At 40.3% G+C, this 26,109-nt stretch overlaps 1 protein-coding gene across 1 annotated transcript in view; it reads left to right on the top strand.

Moving 5' to 3' along the window:
* Nucleotides 1-1,177: 1,177 nt before the first annotated feature.
* Nucleotides 1,178-26,109, top strand: part of C9 (complement C9) — a 78,336-nt gene continuing 53,404 nt past the window's right edge. The window contains exons 1-4 of the mRNA XM_002745043.7: nt 1,178-1,274; nt 19,009-19,114; nt 19,505-19,649; nt 20,224-20,371. Coding sequence (XP_002745089.4) covers nt 1,198-1,274; nt 19,009-19,114; nt 19,505-19,649; nt 20,224-20,371 — 476 coding nt within the window. The 5' untranslated portion in view covers nt 1,178-1,197. The remainder of the gene's footprint in view (nt 1,275-19,008; nt 19,115-19,504; nt 19,650-20,223; nt 20,372-26,109) is intronic.

Below are 26,109 nucleotides of genomic sequence, written 5' to 3' on the forward strand. Positions count from 1 at the left end.
TGCAAAGGTTTTAAAAGCATAGATGCAGCGTCTCACCACAAGTCAATTATCTTAGAGCTGAGTGGACAGTGGACACTACTGTTCTCAACAGTCCCAGGTTATTCTATTTTGCAATCAGTGCTTTAAGAGCAATTGTGATGTCGACATTTTTTGGCTTTCCCAAAAATGCACTGCTCCTCCTACAAGTGCTGGGAAGAAATGTGAGGGGGAAATTCTTTTTCATTAGTAGAAGCAAGTTTTTCTGTCTCAGATTCTGTCTTGCTGACATGTGTGGTACTGAGATAAAAGGAGACCACATCCTTCTGGAGGATGCCCTTCATGCCTTCCGGAGTTTACATCTCATTCTCCAAATGTTTCTCTGCCTATAAGGAAAGCCAGGTTTGTAAATGCATTTGATATGTGCTCGTGTGGGAATAACCCACATAGCCCATTTGCAGATTCAAAAAGACAAATGAAGCATCTATGTCAGCGCCATCCTTTCCATTAACTGCAGTTCTTTACTAACTTTGACTTTATGCCTCCATGAGAAGCATCTGCAGGCTTTTTCTCCCAAAATTGCATACTCCTTCATCTTCCACGCAACCCCTCGAGTCTTGCAAAATGAGAACTGCTGCGGGTTCTTTATTTTTGTTTCTGGGTTTTTTTTTTTTTTGAAATGGAGTTTTGCTCTTGCTGCCCTGGCTAGAGTGCAGTGGCCCAACCTTGGCTTACTGCCACCTCTGTTTCCCAGGTTCAAGCGATTCTCCCGCTTCTGCCTCCAAAGTAGGTGGGATTACAGGCACCTGCAACTGTGCTGGCTAATGTTTTTTAGTAGTGATGGGGTTTCCCCATGTTGACCACGCTGGCCTCGAACTCCTGACATCAGGTGATCTGCCCACCTCAACCTCCCAAAGTGCTGGGATTACAAGCATGAGCCACCTCACCAGGCCTTTGTTTCTGTTTCAACACAGCACTGCTGTTCATCTTAGGGACTTTAGCATTCACAGGCTCATTGCCCCACATCTATTTGTCAATATGAGAAAACAAGAGGCCAAGAATTACAAAACGACTCTTTTTTGGTTGGACTTCAGCACCCAGGCCACCCAAATTGACAAAAACCCTGAGTGCAGACAAACAATACTTGTTCCCTGTCCTCTGGCCCTTTGCAAATAAATGCCTGCCCTGCCACCCCACTTGCAGCCACCCAGCAAGAGCAGCATGTCAGCCAGCTGGAGCTTTGCAGTTACAATCTGCATTTTAAAAATCAGCATCGTCACAGCAGACTTCACTCCCAAGTAAGTCAGCTACTTTTCTGCTTGTCTCTGGAAGTTTCCTGTAGGATTAGCATTTCCAGGTCTTCTTAGGAGCAAAGTACATAACAATGTTAATCCACATTACTATATATAGAGCCCTGGCATTTAAACTTTGAAAAGAGATAGGAAAATACATAGGGTGCATCTTTGCGAGTTTTCTGTGGGAATCCGCTACCGTTTCTGGGGACTTATTTTAAACAAGGCATTCAAATGTTAAGGTTGAGGTGTTCTTTAAATATTTGGAATTATAAAATAAAGCTTGTTTTCACCAGTGTATGATAAACCTGGTTTTATTAGTGCCTGATGTCTGAGAAGTTTAAAATTCCCTTAGTCTGCCTCAATGTCTCACACGTTTAATATTTGGATACATCACCCTTTTGCCTCTACATTAGCCAAAGGTGAACAATTTTGTTTATTTTCCTTGACATCTCAAGTTGTGTCCAGTGCATGCATTTTGTTTAGGGCCATTTGGGATTTAGGTCATATTTCTTCCATTCCGGAATTGCACTGATGGAGACCTGTCACTCATGGTTCCACCAAAGACACTTTTTCTCTGATTGTATTCGGGATTGCAGAGCTCATGGCAAGTCATGTAGGAAACAAATTGCCCAGATAATAAGTGTTTACTAAACACCTACACTGTACTTACAAGTGGTGGAGGTTAGGGTCCCATGAGGCATCCTTCCTTCTGTCCTGGAGTCATGGGAGTAGACATCAACCTGTATAATTCAATACAGGATGATCCATTCTGCTGAAAGTATTGAAATATTCCTCACTTCTACAGTATGGCTGGGGGGAAACGTCTGCTCAAACCTTGTTCCTCTGCTCAGACATAACCATAACCTGCTTCCAATTCCCCATCGGTCATTTGACTCTTGGTTTGCCCAAATGCTGTTCTGAAGTTTGATGTCCATCTCCAGCGCATGTTTGCCTGCTTTTTGGCTGTAGTTGGAGGCCACTATTCAGCCTGGGCTCCACTCACCAAGTGGTTTGTTCGCAGGGCTGCATCTTTCAGGAGGGGGCACCCAGAGGCGCTACACAGATGAAAACTGACTCTGGATCCAATGCTCAACCAGACCTTTCCTTCATCCCTTCCTCTTTCCATATTATCTGTAAAGCATTGTACCATTCAGGAAATACTTTTGTTTAGTGGGCATCTGGGCACAAAAGGGATTTGGAAAGGCGGTACCTGCAAGTTCCTTTAGCCTTCTTGAACTTCACCCGACCCTTTCTTAAGTAAAAAAAATAATAATTCAAACAACCCACATTCCTAGGTTGTGCTCCTGCTGATCAAAAATGAGAGGCTGTGGGGAAGACTTCAATTGCTTTGAAGTGCATACCCCCTGGGTCCTGGCCACACTCAGCTGTTTCAGGGAGGACTGGAAAGCCCCCTTGGCTGGCCCCCTAGCTCCAGCAGTGCATGGCTGAGTTTGGTCTGGCTTCGTGGCTCCCATTGCTATGCCCTCTTGAGTTTGCCAGGGTTGCCCTGCTCTAAACACTCTGTGCTTTGACTTTTGATGGGGGTTGAGGTCAAAACAGAGTGTTCAGAGACCTCGGTCATGAAGTGAAATGACTTGTTTGAATAATAGCTAACTGAAATTCGCAAAATAACTTTTAAAGGTATCAATTTAATCAGAATAAAGCATTCCTCTGAAGCTAAACTTCCCAGTGTCAGGTCAAGGCGCCATTACTTACCAACAGCGTCAATCTGGGTGGGTTGCTCGGCCTCTCTGTACCTCAGTTCCCTTGTTTGTAAGATGTGGTTGTATTTATGTCTTGGGACTGCCGTGACAAAGCACCACAAGCTGGATGGCTGCAAACAAAAGAAATGTATTGTCTCACAGTTCCGGAGGCTAGAAGTCTGAAACCAAGGTGTTGGCAGGGCAGTGCTACCCCTGGCACTCTGGGAAGCGTCTCTCCTAGTTTCCGGTAGTGGCCAGCACTCTCCTGTGTATTTTTTGGCTTGCGAGTCTGTTGTTTCAAATCATCTCTGTCATCACATGGCCATCGACACATCATCTTCCCTTTGTGTATGTCTTTATAAAAACCTCCCCTTTCTATAAGGACTCCAGTCATTTTGGATGAGGGCCCACCCTAATGATGTCATTTTAACTTGATTACCTCTGTAAAGGCCCTATTTCTAAATAAGGTCCTAGTCTTGATATTTAGGACCAAATAATTATCTGGGGCTTAGGACTTCAACATACCTTTTAGGCATGGCGGGCAGGCACAATTCAACCCAACACAGTGGTAATGATAGCGTCTATCTAATAAGGCTTTTGTGGTGAACGTTAAATAGATATACATGCAATGGACTTATGACATCTGTGCCTGGTGCATGGTAAGAACTTAATAAACGTCAGGGATTTAAAATAATAATAATGTTGCTGTGTTTTCACTTTGATATTTTTCTTGTTTAGGAAGAAAGGGTTGGAATTACGGTTAACCCTCAGGGCTCTCACATGGCTAAAGACATCTTAATAATAGCTATAGTGAGCTATTATTATTGGAGAACTGTCAGGGATTTCTAACTATTATTTCTTTCTCTCTCTCTCTTTCTTTCTTTCTTTTTCTTCCTTTTTCTTTCTATGAGAACTGGCCATGAAGGGGGCACCATCTCCTACAATTTTCAAGGTAGTACATAAATGTTAACATTCACCATGAGAGTAGACTAATAGCTCAGAGCACTGCTTCTGCAGCCAGGGGCCTGGGTTTGATCCCAGACTCCACAAATTACTAGCTCTGCACCTTAGGTAAATTCCTTAACTTCTCTAAACCTGTCCCTCACCTGCTAAATGGGAAAAATAGTGTGTCCTGCTGTGAAGAATACCTGAGATGACAAAACATGCTTAGCACAGTGCCAGGCAAACTGGAAGAACTCTGAGTGTAGCTACCATTATTTTTTCTCTCTAATTCATAAATAACAAAATATGACCAGGCCAGGGTTCAAAGATCAAAAAATAAAACAAGGTATACATTGATTATCTTTCTTTCTCCACTCATGACTTTTCATGAGATTTGTGTTATTATATGTAAAGTATATATAAAGTGTTTTAAAACACTTCTCCACTCCCACCTCATCCTGCCTCTAGAGGTTGTCACATATATGAGCTTCTGAACACCGTTCCAGTAGTTGTTTTGTAGATTCAAGTGTAGACTCACAGGTACTCTTATTATCTCCTGGTCTTTTACAAATGATATCAGATTATATACAGTACCTTGTACTTTCTCTCTCTCTCTCTTTTTTTAACTTTATGGCATATCCTGGGTAACTTTCTGAGTCAGTATGAGGGAGCTTCCTCATTCTCATAGCTGATTAATTTTTCACTGTGTGGATAAACAGCTGAGGTAACTTGCCTCTTATTAATGAATATTTGGTGTTTCCAATTGTTTACACTAGAAATAGTGTCACAATGAATATCTTTGTTTATATATCATTTCATAAGTGGATAGGAGTATCTGAGGATTAATTCCCAGAAGTGATCTGAGTCAAAAGAAATTACTTTGTGACATTGCTAAAATTGCCCTATTTGTATTACTTTGCACATTTACCACCAGAGTATGAGAGTACTTGTTTCTCTCAGCCTTGCGACAGGAACTATAGGCCAATCTTTTGATACCTGTCAATCTCATAGGTTTAAAAAAAAAAAAAAGGTATTTTGGCCTGGCTTTAATTTGCCTTTCTCTTATTGACTCAGATTGTGCATTTTTTCATACATTTAAAGGCCGTATGTATGTTTTCCTTCGTGAACTCTTCATTTCCTTTGTCCATTGTTCTGTTGAGTCTTGTCTTTCTCTTACATATTTCTATGATCACTTCATAAATTAGTCTTTGTCTCTGATATGAGTTACAAATATTTTTCTCAGTTTGTCATTCATCCTTTGACTTTACCATGGTATGTTTTAGTGAAGTTATTTTCATATTTAATTTGTTCTTCACTTTTCAAATAGCTAAGGAGTATTAGACTAGGGGTTAGAAGGCCTGAAAGTGACGAGTTACCTGGGCTCTGAAAGAGATTGACTGGGCTTCAAACCCAACTCTGCCACCAAGTAGCTGCTGTCCAATCTGAGGGCAATTCCTTACCATCTCTGTGGCTCAGATCCTCATCTTTAAAGTGTAATAATAATAGCAGTAGATATTTAAGGGTTGATGTAAGAATTAAGTGTGATGATAAATAGAAAGGCTTTAGGGAAGAATTCCTGACACATATAAGCACTCACAAATGTTAGCAATTATTATTTAGCTTACTTTAATTCAATGTCTCTCAACAATCTGGAAAAATATCCAAACATTCATAATAGAAAAGTTTTGGATATCTAACAAACTCAAGATATTTAAAATATCACTTTTTCCTCCTACTTTGATTATATTCGCCTAAGTTTTTCATTTTTATATTCAAAGCAAGTTAAAAGCTATTTATGAACTATATTTGGCCAAATATGGTAATTTGTCTATTTATCCATTTAATACAGCAAACAGTTATCAAGTTTGCAGAATGAGCCAGATGTTGTGTCAGGAACTGCAGTATAATGTTAAACACATTACCATTACGGAGGGTCCCTGCCCTCCCTGGGCTTACAATCTAGTAAGGAATGCTAACAAAGAAATGACAATTGGAACTCAATCAAGTTCCCCTATTGCGCCTCAGCCAAGTGAGGTCTGTGATGCTCTTGTGAAGCTTTGCCAGCCCACTTACATATTGGCTTCCTCTGCTCTAACCTAAACGAGGACTTTGCTCCTATATTTCTGCCACTTTTCTCCTGCAGCATCAGTACCTCCCTTTTACTGAATCATTCTCAATGGCATACAAACATGTTGTAACTTAAAAAAACTGTTTGCACATTTCTCCACGTTACTCTAGACCCACTCCCTTGCATTCAGTCTCATGGTATGAAATACCCTCTTATATTCTGACAGCATCACCTCTGTATCTATGGTGTAATACCACCTATATGCTGGCTTTCCCACATCTATACCTGTGGTGAAATACCACTTAGGCTTCGACAACCCACATCTGTATCTCCAGTGCAATTGCTTCCCTGAGCCCAGTGACCAATTGCTTAGTCAACATCTCTTCTTGAAAAATCTAATAGCCATCCCAAACATGTCTGGAGCATGCCAATTGAGTTCTCTACTCATCCCTACCCACCCTATACCACCATTCACCAAGTTACTCAGATTAAAACCTGGGAGTCATACCTGACACCTCTATGTGTGTCGTTCCCACTTGCAACTTAACAGTGAGTCCTGTTGGTGCTGCCTTTAAACATATCCCAAACCTGTTTGCTTTTCACTATCTCCATGGGAACCACTCCAGCCCAAATCACTATTATTTCTTGCCTGCCTTGATTTTTGTCCACTCCCTAGTAGTCAATTCTCTATCCAGCAACCACAGAAATCATTAAAAAACATAAATCTGAGTGTTACTTCTGCTCTCCAACTCCTCTAAGTATTCCCAGCAAGCTCAGAATCAAATCCAAATGCCTGTCTGCGGCCTACAAGGTAGAGCTGCACCCTTCCCTGTTCCCCAGGGGCATGTGCACTCTCTTTCTTGCTCACTCTGCTCTAATACCATGCTTGTGGTGCCTTCGATGTGCCACATCAGGGCCTTTGCACTTATTTTTCCCTTAGCTTGGAAAACTTTAACCAGACCCTCACAGAGCTTCCTCTCAGAATTCATTCAGGCCCGTAATCAACTATCACCTTGTACTCTGTTCATTTTTTTTGCAGTGTAACAACTCATTCCAAAATAGTATCTCAGACGAATAGCAATTATTTATTTTGCTCATAAATCCATGGGTTGCCTGGGCTCAACCGAGCAGTTCTCATGGATCTCCCACACAGTTGTAGTCAGTCGGTGGCTGAGGCTGGGGTCATCTTGATGGCTTATGCACTCATGTGTCTGTCACCTGGGCTGGGAAAACTCAGTCAGCTGGGGAGCTGAACAATTGAGTGTCCTTAGGAATCTCTCTCTCTCTTCCTTTCCCCTCATGCTTGCAGGTGGCTTCATGCATAGTGGTGGAAGGCTTTCAGAGCAAATGTCTTTAGATAAACCAGCAGAATTTGCATGGCCTTTTGTAACCCAGCCTTAAAAGTCATACGATGTTACTTCCTCTGCCTTCTACTCATCAAGGCTGTCACAAAGGCCCAGCCAACTTCAGGAGAAGCACACATAAACCCTACTTTTGATGGGAAGAGTGTCAAAGAATTTCTGGACATATTTTTAAAGCACCACACCATCTCTGAGAGGATTCTTTCACTGCCCTCTCTCCCAACTCCAGTCCTAGGATACTCTCTATCCTCTTACCCGAACTGCTTTATTTTCCTTCATAACTTGCATGTCTTAAGTAATATTGCATGTTGTATTTCCTAGCATACTTGTTTATTATATCTTACCCACTAGAGTATAGGCCCCATGATGGCAAGGACATTGTCTTTCTTGTAGCCTTAGCCACTAGAACAATTTCTGACATGTACAAGGTCCTCAGTAAAGGTTGTTGACCCTTGGCCCATTTAAAGTACATGAGAGAAGCTCTTAAATAAGACTTGAGAAATCAGGAAAGGTTCTTAAAAAACTTAATGTTGTACACTGCTGTTATATTAGCTTTTCATCTTGTTGGTTGCATGAACTAAAGAAACTGTCAGATCCATTGGTTAAAAATGTAGTCCTAATTAACTTACATTTCTCCACTCAAAGGAGTCACGTTGTCATATTTATTGACAAAAACATTCCTTCATAAAGTAAGTGCTTTCCTGACTGGGCCTCCCACAAAGTGTCCTGGAATGTGAGCTTCTACTGAGGCTTTCTTTTTCTAAAACTGGAAACTTTGCTTCATGGCAGGATAATAGGACCACACGTACATCAATGACCCTTCATTTAACGCATTTCTGGCCCAGAAGTAGATCTCCTGCCATGTTGATGTACATCACTTTGATCTAGGAAGTGACTTTCAAGCTGAGATTGAAACACTTGGAGATATATTTTCTTTGATAAACATTTCATCTAAGAATCCAGAAAGTGTTTTACAAATACTTCTCCACTCAGCCTAATAGCACAGCAGGGTGATAGGCAGGCGGTAAGTGCTGTACATATGCAGTCCTTGAACTACAAAAGATGATCTGCTGAGCGAGTTTAGTGGGCTGAGGATGGGGTGCTGGGCTCAGAGGATGAAAGACACAAGAAGCTATTCAAGGTCACCGATCTTCTTTCTTAATATTTATGTGGCATATTCTTTCAATAATATATTCTTTTTGCATGACTTTTATTCCCTCCTAATAATTCCCATGAGTTCTGCTTTTACTGTGCTTCCAGTGAGCCAGGCACCTGGTATAGTAAAGGCAAAACAACCAGGTGTTAAAACAATTTTCAATTTATTTTTGCCTAATTTGACATCATTTAGGTGTAAGCTTAAAATAGATTTAGGCAAGAGTCAGGTTTTCCAACTGACATGCTTTGCCTGGGCCTTCTATATGCTTAAAAATACTTGCATTCTTGTTAACTTGCTCTATTTCAAGATGTCTAAAAATCACGAGGCTATTAGATGCAGAAATTATCAAATATGCTCTGACCATTCAGCTTATTTCAAAGAGGGTTTAGGTTGTGGGGCGAAAGCTAGCACAGGAGACAGGGAAACACTGCACTGAACTAAGAGTGAAGAGTTGTCAGTTCTAGACCCAGTTTCCTGCTAACTGTTCAACTTTGGATAAGTAGTATAATTCCCCACTTCTGGTTTCCCATCTATAAAACATAGCTAGTAATGCTTACCAACTTCACCAAAAAAAGGTAGTAAAGGCTTAATGAGAAAACAAACTTTGAAAGTTGTCTAGTAAAATGAATAGACAAATATAAGTTTTTACTTAATCCAAATCATTTATGAGTATTGCGGGCTGAATGAATTGTATCCTCCCCCACCCCTGCCACCACCGCCATTTCATATGTTGAAGTTCTAACCTGCTAATGTGACTGTATTTTCAGTTAAGGCCTTTAAAAAGGTAATTAAGTTAAAATGAGGTCATTAGGTGGGCCTAATCCAATATGACTGATGTCCTTATAAGAAGAGGAAATTGGAACACAGACACCAGGGAAGGCCATGTCAGGACACAGGAAGAAGACGGCCATCTACAAGCTAAGGAGTGGGACCTCAGAAGGTGCCAAAAACAACCATATCTTGATTTCAAACTTCTAACCTCTGGAATTGCAAGAAAATACATTTCTGTTATTTAAGGGACCCAATCTATGGTACTTGGTTATGGTGGCCCTAGAAAATTCATATATTGAGCTTAACATTCAGAGGACATAAGTCCTACTCCCAGGGCAAGAGAGTGATAGGTAAGAACCTTCCTATGGAGATAGGTTGAATCATTCAGGAAATGAATTCAAATCACAGTCCAGGAGGGCAATAAAAGATCAAAGGCAAAGAACTGGTGCTTTGTACTGAGTCCAAAGTGTGAGTCATACCTTAAAAAAAAAAAAAAAAAGAAGTCCTTGGGTTAGAAGCTAAACAGGGAGTAAGTGTGCATATAGTCAATGTGGGCCTATTGTTATTGCAAACAATGTTAGAGAACCGTCTAGAGGTAATGCCAGTATCATTGGAGCAGGGTCTAGTCACCTCTGCGTAGGGAAGATTAACAGCCCCAGCTGGGTTCTAGATTTATCCAGTAATGGACTATAACTCACTCTGAAACATTTGCAGTGAGTTTTACCTTCCATGCATGATTCTCCAGTCTGTATAGTATCTTCTGAACCAGCATTCACTGAGGCTTGTCTGAGTGGCAGGTGAGAAAGATGAGGTATCTGGAACAAAGGAAGTAATCTATCTTGGGGAAATGTTGAAACAAAATGTTACTATAGTCATCTAAGTAAATGACAAACACAAAAATGATAGACGGAAACAGGTAATCCAGTTCAAGGCAACAGCACTAATACTGGAGAAATCAGACATTAAAAAGATCCTAGAAATGTTAATAAACAGGGTCTAGAGCAATTCCTGAAACCAGTGGTGTTCTTTAGGTTAAGGAGGTTCCTTTACCTCCTAGTGTAATTTAGTTTTCTATGTACATATTCTTATAGCACCCTGTTCTCATATTTCATTTAATTATTCACTTTCACTCATCCATTCATGAAATAGTTGTTAATTTCCTATTATTGGCTAAGCATGGGGTTACAAAAGTGCTCAAAACAACAAAACAAAACAAAAGCCATGATCTCCAAATGAACTAGCTAGAGTTTACATTTTAGCTAAAAATACCAGTGAGCTTGGGCACATTTCCGTTTTGTCCAGCTTGAATATCAAATACGGGGAACGTAAGTAGGAACTCAGAAAGGACACCAGCTCAGTGACAATTTTAGGTACATGGTGGCTTCAATCTTGGGTAATGACATAATGAGTACCCCTACACCTACTTGAGGTCCACCCTTCAGATATCGTGGATTTCCACCAGATGTTGCCAAGCAGTGTTTCTTAACATTGTTTGAACATGAGAATCACCTGAGTAACTTTTTTCTTAGCTCACTGCAACCTCTACCTCCTGGGTTGAAGCAGTTCTCCTGTCTCAGCCTCCCGAGTAGCTGGGATTACAGGCATGCGCCACCATACCCGGCTAATTTTTGTATTTTTAGGAGAGATGGGTTTCACCATGTTGGTCAGGCTGGTCTTGAACTCCTAACCTTGTGATCCCCCTGCCTCGGCCTCCCAAAGTGCTGGTATTGCAGGTGTGAGCCACCATGCCTGGCTTACCTAGGTAACTTTTTAAAAACATTGATGCCTAGAGCCCATCCTCAGAGAGCTTGATTTAATCAGTATGGAATGAGGATCACAGTTTTACAATTCCTATTTTTAATATCTAAGGATTATGATATACACTTGGTATTGAGATCCACTGCTATAGGCATTAAGGTATATGTGCTATTGTCTCTTGATGAGGACTGTTATGCCAGATAAGGCCGTAGTTTTATGGAAACATTCTAGCAGAGAATTTCTTAGCCATGTGGTTTCAGATATGCACTAGTACTCAGACTTCCAAGAAAGCAGGTTCTTCTAGAAGTTTTGCTGTCCTATGTAATATATTTGCAGACTGCAATTTTAGAAGATAGAAGCTTATCACACATCCTGACATTCTGGAAGATGTAGGCAAGGGTCAGGCTTACAAAAAAGCCACCTTCAGCCACGAAGCCTGCTTTGCAATCCTTGCTCAAAAACCATGTGGATGATTCCCCAGGAGATCACACCCTAGAGAGGTACGGGTCCAGATTTGGCCAAAACCACATGATTAAGAACTTCCCTCCTCCTCTTTTAATTATTCACTTAAAAAAAAAAAGCACAAAACCCTTCCTGAGTACCCACTATATTCCAGGTATTTGATATTCAAACTAAACAAAACAGGGAAGTCCCCAAACTCACTGGTATTTTTAGCTAGAATTTCAACTTCCATTTTGGGATCATGTTTTTTGTTTGTTTGTTTGGTTTGTTTTGAACACCATTGTAACTGCTATACTTAGCCAGTGATAGGAAATTAATACATATTTGATGAATAGATAAGTGAAAGAGTGAATAATTAATTAAATGAGATATGAGGACAAGATGCTATAAGAATATGTACATAGAAAACTAAATTACACTAGGAGGTTAAGGTGGGTTCTCAGAAAAATAACGTACGTACAAGATGAGATAAATGTAGTGAATAGGGAATAGTATGGTTAAAAACCTGAAGACATAAGAGAAAGTGGCTTGTCCTAAAATTTTATGTTCAGTGTAGCTGGAGCTTGAGTGGAGAAAAGTTGGAGAATTAGGAGGGGGATAGGCCATGTAGAGCTCTGTAGGCAATGTGCATTTGTTTCTTATCACAGCTGTAAGAAATTACTACAAACTTAGTGACTTAACACACAGATTTATTATCCAATGGTTCTAGAAGTCAGAAAATTGAATTAGGTTTCACTGGGTTAAAATCAAGGTGCTGGCTTGCACTGGATTCCTTTCTGGAGGCTCTAAAGAAGAATCATGTCCTTGTTATTCCCAGATTCTACAGCTGCCTATGCTTCCTGGCTCATTGCCCTCTTCTTCCATCTTCAGATCCAGCAACAGCAGGTGGAATCCCTTTTCATGCTTTGAATTTCTCCTGCCTTTTCTGTCTTCACATCTCCCTCCCTCACTCTTCTCCTTTAAAGATCCCATGTAATCAGAATGGGCCCACCAAATAATACAGGATGATCTCCCATAATCACATTTGCAAAGCCCCTTTTGCCATGTAAGGCAACATATTCACTGGCACCAGGGATTGGAACATGGATAACTTTGGGAGTCATTATTCTGTCTATTGCACTATGTTAAGAAAAACTTAGACTTCATCACAAGAGTGATGGGAAGCTACTGAAAGGTTTCTGGTAACTGAATGGTAAGATCAAATTTGCATTTTAAAAGACCCCTTTGGATGCTCTCTGGAAACTGAATTAGAGAATAACTTTTGTAATTATCTAGGAGATATATAATGTTGGTGTAAACAAGGAAAACATGAAAGAGATGAAGAGAATGGATGGGTTTGAGAATCATTTACAAGACTGTAAACGACACATTTTTGTAGTTGATTAGATGGTATATTTGAGGATTGGAGTTCACCAGGTCTCCGGCTAGGGTGACTGCATAAATGGAAGTACCATTTACCATGACAATAAATATAAGGAAGAAGCATATTTGAGAAGGGAGAAAAAGTAATGCACTCATTTGGGAATGCATTGAGTTCAGTAAGCCATGAAGACCTCCAAGTACAATGTCCAATTGGAATTTGTATTCAAAAGTTTAAAATTCAGGAGAGGCCCAAAGTAATTTACAGAATCAACGCTATCCCCATCAAGCTACCATTGACTTTCTTCACAGAACTGGAAAAATCCACCATGAACTTCATATGGAACCAAAAGAGAGCCCGCATAGCCAAGTCAATTCTAAGCAAAAAGAACACAGCGGGGGGCATCACACTACCAGATTTCAAACTATACTACAAGGCTGCAGTAATCAAAACAGCATGGTACTGGTACCAAAACAGAGATATAGACCAATGGAACAAAACAGAGGCACTGGAGGCAACACAACATACATACAACTATACAATCTTTGATAAACCTGACAAAAACAAGCAATGGGGAAAGGATTCCATGTTTAACAAATGGTGTTGGGAAAACTGGCTAGCCATGTGCAGAAAGCAGAAACTGGACCCCTTCCTGACACCTTACACTAAAATTAACTCCAGATGGATTAAAGACTTAAACATAAGACCTGGCACCATAAAAACCCTAGAAGGAAATCTAGGCAAAACTATCCAGGACATAGGAGTAGGCAAGGACTTCATGAACAAAACAGCAAAAGCATTGGCAACAAAAGCCAAAATAGACAAATGGGACCTAATGAAACTCCACAGCTTCTGCATGGCAAAAGAAACAGTCATTAGAGTGGATCGGCAACCAACAGAATGGGAAAAAATTTTCACAGTCTACCCATCTGACAAAGGGCTGACATCCAGAATTTACAAAGAACTCAAACAGATTTACAGGAAAAAAACAAACAAGCCCATTCAAAAGTGGGCAAAGGATATGAACAGACACTTTACGAAAGAAGACATACATGAGGCCAACAATCATATGAAAAAATGCTCATCGTCACTGGTCATCAGAGAGATGCAAATCAAATCCACATTGAGATACCATCTCACACCAGTTAGAATGGCGATCATTAAAAAATCTGGAGACAACAGATGCTGGAGAGGATGTGGAGAAAAAGGAACACTTTTACACTGTTGGTGGGAGTGTAAATTAGTTCAACCATTGTGGAAGACAGTGTGGCGATTCCTCAAGGCCTTAGAAATAGAAATTCCATTTGACCCAGCAATCCCATTACTGGGTATATATCCAAAAGACTATAAATCGTTCTACTATAAGGACACATGTACACGAATGTTCATTGCAGCACTGTTTACAATAGCAAAGACCTAGAATCAACCCAAATGCCCATTGATAATAGACTGGATTGGAAAAATGTGGCACATATACACCATGGAATATTATGCAGCAATCAGAAATGATGAGTTTGTGTCGTTTGTAGGGACATGGATGAATCTGGAGAACATCATCCTCAGCAAACTGACACAAGAACAGAAAATGAAACACCGCATATACTCACACATAGGTGGGTGATGAAAAAAGAGAGCACATGGACACAGAAAGGGGAGTACTAAACACTGGGGTCTATTGGGGGGAAAAGGGGAGGGCCAGTGGGAAGGGGAGGTGGGGAGGGATAGCCTGGGGAGAAATGCCAAATGTGGGTGAAGGGGAGAAGAAAAGCAAAGCACACTGCCATGTGTGTACCTTCGCAACTGCCTTGCATGCTCTGCTCATGTACCCCAAAACCTAAAATCCAATAAAAAATTAAGAAAAAAAAAAATTCAGGAGAGATGTCTAGGCTGCTGACTTATCTCTTGAGTGTCTGATATGGTTTGGCTCTGTGTCCCTACCCAAATCTCATGTCAAGTTGTAATCCCCATGTGTTGAAGGACAGGTCTGGTGAAAGGCGATTTAATAATGGGAGTGGACTTCCCCGTTGCTGTTCCTGTGATGAAGTTCTCATGAGATCTGGTTGTTTAAAAATAGGTAGTACTTCCCTCTTTACTCTCTGTCTCCTGCTGCTGTGTGAATATGTGCTTGCTTCTCCTTCACCCTTCTACCATGATTGTGTTTCCTGAGGTCTCCCCAGCCATGCCTCCTATACAGCCTGTGGAACTCAGTCAATTCAACTTTTTTTCTTTATAAGTTACCCAGTCTCAGGTAGTTCTTTATAGCCCCATGGGAATAAACTAATACAGGAAATTGGTAACAAGAGTGAGACATTGCTTTAAAGATACCTGAAAATGTGGAAGTGACTTTGGGACTGGGTAACAGACAGATGTTGGAAGTGTTTGAAGGGCTCAGAAGAGGACAGGAAGATGAGGGAAAGTTTGGAACATCCTAGAGACTTTTTGAATAATTTTGGTAAAGAATCTGATAGTGATTTCACTATCACTGTTAACGAAGTCCAGGTTGAGGTGGTCTCAGATTAAGATGAGAAACTTATTGGGAACTGGAGGAGAGGTCCTCTTGCTATGTTTTATCAAAGAGACTGGTGGCACTGTGCCCCTTTTCTAGGGATCTGTGGAACTTTGAACTTGAGAGAGACGATTTAGGGCATCTGGTAGAAGAAATTTATAAGCAGCAAAGTGTTCAAGATATGTCCTGGTTGCTTCTAAAATCCTATGCTCATTTGCATAAGCAAAGAGAACTTACATTTAAAAGGGAAGCAGAGTGTAAAAGTTTGAGAAATTTGCAGCCTAACAATGAGGTAGAAAAGAGAAACTCATTTTCTGGGGAAAAATTCCAGTCAGCTGCAGATATTTGCAAAAATAAAGAGGATCCAAATGGTAACAGCCAAGGAAAAGGGGGAAATGCCTCCAGGGCATTTCAGAGACTTTTGTAGCAGCCCCTTCCATCACAAGCCTAGATACCTAGGAGATAAAAATGGTTTCATGGACCAAGCCCAGGGTCCCACTGCTCTGTGCAGCCTCAGGACATGGCACCCTGCATCACAGCCACTCCAACTCCAGCTGTGGCTAAAAGGAGCCAAGGTACAGCTAAAGCCATTGCTTCAGAGAGTACAAACCCTAAGCCTTGGTGGCTTCCACATGGTGTTGGGCCTGCAGGTGCACAGAAGGCAAGAGTTGAGGTTTGGGAGCCTCCACCTAGATTTCAGAGGCCAGTGGAAATGCCTGGATGTCCAGGCAGAAGTTTGCTGTAGGGATGGGGCTATAATGGAAAATCTCTACTTGGGCAATGTGGAGGAAAACTGTTGGGTTTGAGCCCCTCCACAGAGTCCCCACTGGGATACTGCCTAGAAGAGCTGTAAGAAGAGGGCCACCATCCTCCAGAACCCAGAATGGTAGATCCACCAACAACTTGCTCCATGTACCTAGAAAAGCTGCAGACACTCAATGTCAGTAGTGAAAGAAGCTGCAGGGTCTTTAACCTGCAGCAGGACAGGAGCAGAGCTGCTCCTTGTATCAGTATTGCCTGAACATGAAACATGGAGTCAAAAGAGATCATTTTGAAGCTTTAAGATTTAATGACTGTCCAACTGGGTTTTAGACTTGCATGGGGCCTGTAACCCTTATTTCATGACTGATTTATCATTTGGAAAGGAAGCATTTACCCTATGCCTGCACCCCGATTGTACCTTAGAAGTAACTAACTTGTTTTTGATTTTACATGCTCATAGGCAGAAGGGACTTGCCTTGTCTCAGATGAAACTTTCAACTTGGACTTTTGAGTTAATGCCGGAATACTTTAAGACTTTAGGGGACTGTTGGGAAAGCATAATTGTATTTTGAAATGTGAGAAGAAGATGAGATTTGGGAGGAGCCAAGAGCAGAATGATATGGTTTGGCACTGTGTCTGCACTCATCTCCCATGTTGAATTGTAATCCCCACATGTTCAAGGAAGAGCCTGGTGGAAGTTTATTGAATCATGGGGCTTGACTTCCCTTTTGCTCTTCTTACAATGGAATTCTCATGTTAAAAAGTATGTAGCACTTCCCCCTCCACTCTCTCTCCTGCTGCTATGTGAAGATGGGCTTGCTTAACCTTCACTCTTCTGCCATGATTGTAAGTTTCTGAAATCTTCTCAGTCATGCCTCCTGTACAGCCTGTGGAAGTGTGAGTCAATTTAACCTCTTTTCTTTATACGTTACCTTGTCTCAGGTAGTTCTTTATAGCCACATGAGAACAGACTAATACGGTGTAATTAGCATAAACATGAAAACCAAAGTTCTGGGAAAATATAGAGAAAAATAAAAGAGAGAGCTCCAAGGACAGGACCTTGATGGAAAATCAGTATTTCAAGGACCATCAGAGGAAGAGGGGCCTGCATGGAAGAGTAGGATTACTAGGCAGAGAAGAAAAGAGAAATAAAAGGAAGAGCCTATTATCCAAGGAAAGAGAGTGTTCTGAAGAGTAACCATGGTCAATGCATTGAATATCATGAAACAGTCAGTAAGAGAAAAACTGAAAGGAACAGTGAGGCACATGGCAGTCATCAAGGACTTGGGCAAGAGTAGTGTTCACAGGGCAGGAAGATTGAGAAGTGTTTGGGATGTAAGCAACAAGAGACACTTCGGGAGGCCGAGGCGGGTGAATCACAAGGTCAAGAGATCGAGACCATCCTGGTCAACATGGTGAAACCCTGTCTCTACTAAAAATACAAAAAAATTAGCTGGACACAGTGGCACGTGCCTGTAATCCCAGCTACTCAGGAGGCTGAGGCAGTAGAATTGCCTGAACCCAGGAGGCAGAGGTTGCAGTGAGCCGAGATCAAGCCATTACACTCCAGCCTGGGTAACAAGAGCGAAACTCCGTCTCAAAAAAAAAAGAAAGAAACAAGAGACAAAGGTGCTAACTACTTTCTCAAGACACTCGGCTAAAAGGACCAGAGAATTTAGAAGTAATGTAATTTAGAGGAAGAATTTACATGTAGAATTTAGAGGAAGATATAAGACTTGTTCTCTGGATGACAGAAAAACATAAATGTATTTCCAGCAATTCTTCTAAGAAGTGTCATGTGAAGAACAGGAGGGAGATGGGAGCAGCTAGAAGAAAATGTGAAGTCAGGGAGGGTGCATGATTTGTTCATTCATGGGCTTTTTATGTTTAATGTCACAATCTTGAACACTTTATACTACAAATGGAGAGGAAACAGTAGAGAGGGAGATTTTTAAAAGGAAGGAGATATTCAATGAATCAGTCTCTAAGGGGAGCTGGGATCTAGTGCATTTGAGGAGATTGGCCTCACCTAGCCTTTCCTGTGGTTTAAGAGGCTTAGCTGCAGGATGGATAGCTATAGAAAGGACCTGACACTTCAGGTCAGGCAAGCAGAGACAGGGAATGTGTAGGATTCTTGTTTGGTGGTTTCTGGTTCTGTTGTGTTTTCTTTTTTGATAATTATTGCAAGTGATATTGCAACCAGAAGAGACTCAAATGGTGAACCAACAGAGAAGGGAAAGTTGAAAGCCAGAAACGCACTGCTGAACAGTGGGCCTGGGGGTGGAAAGGAGGCGTAAGTGCCAAGATATATGATGTTAAAACTCAGAAAGATCAGGAATAAGTCCCGAACTGAAGTGTGAAGTGGCAAAGCATCCAGCTTAGGGCATACAGAATACCAGAGAGGGAAGCCTGATTTATGAGGTGCCTGCCGCAGGAATGGCTAGGCCTGGGCCGGCTGGCTCCAATTTGCAAGAAAATGAGGTAACTTAGCCTCACCAGACTCTTGGAGGTCGGCGGGTAGAGTGGATGGGAAGGAAGGCATACACACAAAAAATAAAATCAGATTTCTAGCTTCATTGAGTTTATAATCTAGTTGAAAATATAAGATTAATCAATACAAAACACCTGGAAAGATGCTTTGTTAGTTTTCCTCATTGCCATTATTTTGTTGTTAGGTTAAAAGTTGAATTACAATACAGACAAGAATTAAACATAAAGATGAATTGAAAATACAAAACAGCATGCAATCAAGGGTGAAATGACAGATATCGTAAAAAGGTAATTGGTATAGTTTGAGAGAGGATAAAATACAATATGAACTGTGTTTGTGAAGTTGGAAACAGACATACATAATGGTCATTATAAACTTGCATGTTTTATTATCTTAGTTATGGCCCACGGCCAACAGAAAGCAGTGGCTCTATATCACAGATAGACTGCAGAATGAGCCCCTGGAGTGAGTGGTCACAATGCGATCCCTGCCTCAAACAAATGGTAAGTGTTCATATCCCTTCCTCACTGACCTCCCCAAATAGAAACTGTATTGCTAGCCTCTCCAGAAAAATGACTATGAGGCAGGGAGCCCCACAACTGAGTTCCAAACCCAGAAAGAGAGATAAATATTTAAATGTATGTTGCTAACCTTGCCAGGAAATCTTAATGTTGTACAGAATACTAAATAAGTGTCCAGAGGACTCATCTGTATAAGAGGCTGCCAAACCTAGAATGCAGAGTGTTACCCTAAATAACATGAGTGACTGCTTCCACTGCTTCTATCTTAAAACCATTGACTCATTAGAGGGATATGGTTGTGTGGATGCACCTTTAAAAGATACCCTTTTTGTGGCATTAGAAATTCTAATCTTTCCAACTGATATTGTGCAGTTTCGTTCAAGGAGCATTGAGGCCTTTGGACAATATAATGGGAGACGTTGCACCGACACTGTGGGAGACAGACGACAATGTGTGCCTACAGAGCCCTGTGAGGATGCCGAGGATGACTGTGGCAATGACTTTAAATGCAATACGGGTAATCTTTGTGCTCCAGTTGCTCATTGTGGGTTTCTGTGTGGCTTCCTGAGATAAAAGAAAAAAAAAACAACATGCTTTTAGACACTTGGATTTCCAAGTGTGAAAGGCCCCAAAAAGGTCTGTCTATATATTCTGAACAAAGAACTCAAAATGTATTTTTCTTTCCTTTTTTTTTTTTTTGAGACGGAGTCTCACACTGTTGCCCAGGCTATAGCGCAGTGGCGCAACCTCAGCTCACTGCAATCTCTGCCTCCCTGGTTCAAGTAATTCTCCTGTTTCAGCCTCCCAAGTACCTGGGACTACAGGCATGCGCCACCCATGCCCAGCTAATTTTTTTTTGTATTTTTAGTAGAGATGGGGTTTCATCATGTTGGCCATGATGGTCTCGATCTCCTGACCTCGTGATCCGCCCACCTCAGCCTCCCAAAGTACTGGGATTACAGGCATGAGCCACTGTGTCCGGCCTCAAATGTATTTTTCTGATATCTCATCTCCAAGTGCACTTGATAACTTCAGAAAGAAAGAAAAAATTTGGCATTAGACACATTGAGTCTTTCTGATTTTGATTGCAGGCAGATGTATAAAGAGACGACTTCTGTGTAATGGTGACAATGACTGTGGAGACTTTTCAGATGAGGATGATTGCGAAGGTGATCCCCGTACTCCCTGCAGAGACAGAGTGGTAGAGGAGTCTGAGCTGGCACGAACAGCAGGCTATGGGTCTGTATGTCACTTGAACTTTTTCAGATGAAGATGAGTAAAAATGATCTCCATCTCTCTCACTGTGATAGACTGGTGGAAGCGTTTATGTGAGGGACACAGGTGATACAGCTGATGGGTCTGTATTATTTTTGAACTATCTTTAAGCTTAAAGGAAGTGCTAAGTAAGTATCTGAGGATAATTTGGACAAATTGCCTGGCCTCAGTAGGGGTCTGTGGAATGGACTAGACTATCAAGATGTTAGATGATGGTCTCTTAGTCGAGCAAGAGATAAAATTTCTCATTTATGAACCTCTGGGAGACCACAGCAGCACTGACATGACATGTTAACATTTGGAATGAATTTCCAATAGAAGGGCCAGCAATTCAATTCCAATATTTGCATTGCTAGGAAGGCTGTCTTCCATTGGAACTTCTCTTGAATCTTGGGAGTTTCTAGCATTCTGGAGTTGACCCAGGAGGAATGTAATCAGAGGAAGCAGTTCCTGATGCCAGAGGATGATGATGTTGAGGTTCTGGTTCTCATTATAGAGAGCTGACATTTCACTCATTTTCCATACAAAACCTAGGTGCTCTGGACAGGAGGCTGTAAGCTCAGATGGGATGCCTTGGAGTTTAGAACTCAGGATTATGCAGGATAGAGACTATACGCAGAGATCTGTACTCCAGGAACTGGGAAAACAACAGATCTGAGATTCGGTTCTGTTCTGCTCTGTTCCACATCTAGTCAGAGGGAATCCTAGGGATATCTGCTACACAGTCTCAGTTGTTCTGAGCTGTTTTTGGTAAAGATGGATGTGTTGGAAAATTATCAACAAAGACACAGTCATTTTTCCACCTAGTAGTATATTGACAGGGATGGTATATGGCTTTATTTCCTCACCTCTAATATAATGTGTCTCTTTATCCTCATAATTCCAGTGCCTGGATTATCATAGTAGATGCTCACTGAATACTTGGTAGGTGGATAAATAGGCTAATTATTAATTAATGAAAATATATTAAGTGCTTTCTAAAATTTTGTCAGTTGTCATCAGGTAAGACTGAAAATAAGTCCCTGAAAAGAAATTCAGGGACAGGACTCCAGTCTTGGGTATGTTGATGGGAAGAGGAAAAAGATAGGGGTGATGGTAAGAGCATGGCTGATAGAAGGGTAAGGCAACGGTTCTCAATCAGTGGTAATTTTTCTCCCAGCAGACATGTGGCAATGTCTGGAGGCCATTGTAGGTGTGACATCTTGGAGGAGATGAGAATGGCAAGTGCTATTGGCAGGTAGTGGGTAGAAACCACAGATGTTGCTAAGCACAGGGCAGCCTGCCCGAAAGTGTCAGTGCTGAGGGTGAGAAACCCTACACTAAGGTACTAGGCAGTTCCTATAATAAGACCTCTATCAAGTTTAGCTAATGAAGGAGATGTCTTCTCTCTCTAAGCCAAGTGAAACTTCTACTTCTTAAATCTAGGTAAGAAAAATATTCAGGATGCCAAGAGTCAAGCACCAGATAAAGCATTTCACATGCCTTTCATGTACTCTATAAAGTCTTGTTAAAGCAGCAGTCAACATTACCCAGAGTAGGTAGGAATCTTGAATCAAATAGATGGTCTTAGGTCCCTAAGCTCAGCAGGCCCTTTTAGTAAATGGTATGGGAGTTTCCCAGACCTTATAACTACATCATGGTGTGCTCAAATGAGTCCTGATTCTTTTTATTTATTTCCTCAGAGAAAGATTGTGAATCCATGGTGAAAGCCCCTTACTACTTTATTTTGCTTTCATTGGGATTTTCTCTTTAATCTAAATAAAACAGCTTAACATATGTTATTTATTCTCATTCAATGCAAATTTATAGTTTGTCTTACAGGAAAAGAATATAGAAATATTGGCCCTCTTAGCTGAAAAACAATCATTCATAATCTGTTGGTTTCCTTTGTTCAGGGAAAAGAAAAATTCGTTGCATAGTATTTGCCAGGGAGTTTCATAACGAGGCAGGGCTAGCTAGGAATTCTTAGATGCCTCACCCTTTACCATGGTCAGGGTTAGTGTCGGGGACCATCACACAGCTGAGGCTTCAAGGCTGTGTAAGAAGGTGGGGCCCTAGCTATGGGGAAAGGTGGGCAGCAGAAATGAAAAATGAAGTACGACCTGACGGAATCAGTCCATCAACATTTTTTATTAAATTCTCCCATTACCATGAGCAATTACCTATGTTAAATTTAGTCTTCATAAAACCTATTGTTCTATGACAACTTTCATTTGCATAATACTTTAAACTTTTCAAAATCTTTTTCCTCACTCTAGCTCCATAAATTTTCATAATAATCCTGGGAGATTGTTAGAGGAGGTATATTCATTTTATAGATAAGAACTGAGTGAAATAAATAAGGCCATTTGGCTGATTCGTTTCTAGCAGAGCTGAAACAGGTTTCTCCGACTCTTATAAAACTATTTATCTACCATACCACCCTACCGTCTGCTCCTTAAAACTCCAACCAACACCCACCGCATTTCCCTCACATCACTACAAAATCCATAAGTCTTAACTTCAACACCTTAACTTCAAAGCAAAACTAACCTTAAAAAATGAAACTCCTTACGTAGCTACTGATCACACAAATATTGGAATTAAGAATACAGGAGAGTGGAATAAATCAGTAATTAATATTTAGGAAGAGGTTTCAAAACAACATTATTATATTTGTGATATTCTTTCATATCATTTAATATTGCATGTTTACTTACTATAAACCTCCATTATTCTTATATGGAGCTGTGGATTCTTTGTGAAACGGAGGTAATAGGAGTAAACTCCCTAATCATAGCAACATGCTTATAAACTACATCTACCCAATTCAATCTGGACAACCTCAACAAGTCCTATCAACAGTCACATACAGTTAGATTCTTCTACATGTGAAAGTCACAAGTGCTCATGGTAATTACTTTATACTGCTTTCATCTGAAGGCCTCTCACATCTAAGTTCTTATGCCAGGAGAATTCAGTTGTATCACAAATGTTTCAGCCTGTTATTTGGAGGCATCTGACATTCTCCAGAAGTGTTTATGGAAATACCCCAACCCATCTTGCATTCATTGAAAAAGGATAAATCCGGTCAGCTACAAGTGATCTACAATATACAAGGAATTATTTTTTGTGATCTAAGCATAACACCATTTCTGTGAAGGGAGCTTTCTCTTCAGTTTACCTGGTAAATTGGAACTGCCTGTAGTTCTAGATGCAGGTGTGGAAACAGGCATCTCTAAGCACTGCCAAAGAGCAGATGGTTTTTTAAATTTCCCAGGTGATGACTTTCCATCCATGAGAAGTGTTCATGTTTCCTGGCAGAAAAAAATTGGCTCATTCTAGACTAGACTGGCTGTCTCTGTCATAGTGGAACCAAGTCCAAAGCTTTTGAAACATTTCTTCCTTAGTTGTGCTTTAGACTGTGGATCAACTTCACTGTAACTCTCCAGATGGGTCCAGCCAACTGGCCAATTTGCTGATCTATAAAACAGTAACCTTCAAACTAGGATATGCATACCACGGGGTGCACAAAAACTTTCCAAGGGGAGACAAGTAAGTCTTAAGGTAATAGTTTCCTCAACTATCAATTATTTACCTAAGCAAATAGTAAATCCTCAACTTCCATACGTACATTTTTTCATAAAATTAGTAAGCATGACAATTCAGCTGCATCCAAGTTGTCAAGCCCATTCTCCTTTCTTGCTTTTTTTTTTTTTTTGAGACGGAGTTTCGCTCTTGTGCAATGGCGCAATCTCGGCTCACTGCAACCTCCGCCTCCTGGGTTCAGACAATTCTCCTGCCTCAGCCTCCTGAGTAGCTGGGATTACAGGCACGCGCCACCATGCCCAGCTAATTTTTTGTATTTTTAGTAGAGACGGGGTTTCACCATGTTGACCAGGATGGTCTCGATCTCTTGACCTCGTGATCCACCAGCCTCGGCCTCCCAAAGTGCTGGGATTACAGGCTTGAGCCACCGTGCCCGGCCCCTTTCTTGCTTTTTTAAACAATCACTTACTTCTCACTTTCTAAGAGCAGAGTGTACTCCTCACCCATCTCACATTTTACTATAGAGAGAAAAAAGAAACAAGAAACAACTCCAAATGTTAGTACACACCTGGACTCTGACACCTTGGAGGTTTTGTGGTCTCTAATTCTTTCTTTCAACAGTGAAATATTACCAAATCAATTTTTAGATAATGGACTATAAAAATAATTTTGGATGGCTGATCACTAACTATGGGATCTCATTTTGGTCTATAACTCAGAAAAAGGGATTAAAAAAAAGTGTGACATTGTTATAATAAAATTTCTTCTATTCTTATCTACTTATTTATGTGAGTAAATCTTCTCAGCATTTACAACTATAAAAATGAAAAGTAAGAATCAAATTGATACTGAACACTGTCTCTTCCTAGCACCATGAATGAATGAAGTAATGTTTATTCATGGATGCAGGAACCAACATATTAATTTAAAAAGAAGACTCATTCATTTCATTGAGATAGCTTTCCAATAAAATTTTACTTATGTTTAGTAATAATTTTTAAAAATTTAATATACTTATATATGCTACTATTAATAAAGAATTTTTAATACTTAGATCTATGGTCAAAGAATAATATTTTAAAATTTCAATTAATATCTTTTTGGTACAGAAAAGTATGACAAGGTAATCAATAAAAACTTTCAAAGATAAACTATCTTTGAAATTAGTTTCAAATTAATTTTAACATTAGGTTAAAATTCTGTGGGGGAAATGGAATAGAAATTTGAATTCAAGAATAAAAAGGGCCACAAAGTATATAGGAAGTTTCTGTAACTTCTCTTCACTTTTGCTGTGAACAGAAGCTGCTCTAAAAAGTAAAGCCTACTTTTTTTTTTTAAATAAAAAGGAATAAAAGTAACTAAAACATTTCCAACTGTTAGAAAAATATCAATGCTGCATGACCCAGCATCACTACAGCATTTATATTTATTGATTTTATTTTTCAAGTGGTAAAATGATTCTATGTTAAAGTACAAATAATGGCAGCATTCTTGGAAGTTATATTTTTGCATCTACTTAATCTTTAGATGAAAAATATTAGATGTCATACTAAAAATGTTCAGGAAAGCATAATTTATCAAAATTCCTTTATAGAGTAGACAAAAAGAATATCTGAAAACCATTACCCTCATAACATGCCATTTTCATCTCTGAGCTTCTACTCACACATTTTCCTGCACTAGCCCCATCCCAATTTGCCCACCTCTCAAAACCCAGATCAAATCTTTCTTCTTCTAAAACTCTTTTTAATTAACCTACCATGGTGATCTCTTCCTCCTGAAGACTCAATGTGTAAAGCACTCACATGTAGCACTCATTTGGCACAAGTACCTCCCTTGTTACCCATCAGGAATGGGTTCCAGGACCTCCCACAGGTACAAACATTTTAGGATGCTCAAGTCCCTGATATAAAATGACAGACTATTCACATATACCTACATACATCCTCCTGTACTCTTTACATCACCTCTGGATTACTTATAATACCTAATACAATGTAAATGCGATATAAACGGTTGTTATACTATAAGGGGAAAAAGTCTGTACATGCTTATCATAGATGTAATTATTTTTCCAAATATTTTCAATCCATGATTGGTTGAATCCACAGACACAGAACCCACAGATACGAAGGGCTGATTGTGTATTCTTCCTTGGCCTCATTTTTGAAATT

The sequence above is a fragment of the Callithrix jacchus genome, chromosome 2 (assembly GCF_049354715.1).
Source record: "Callithrix jacchus isolate 240 chromosome 2, calJac240_pri, whole genome shotgun sequence".
Lineage (NCBI taxonomy): Eukaryota > Metazoa > Chordata > Mammalia > Primates > Cebidae > Callithrix > Callithrix jacchus.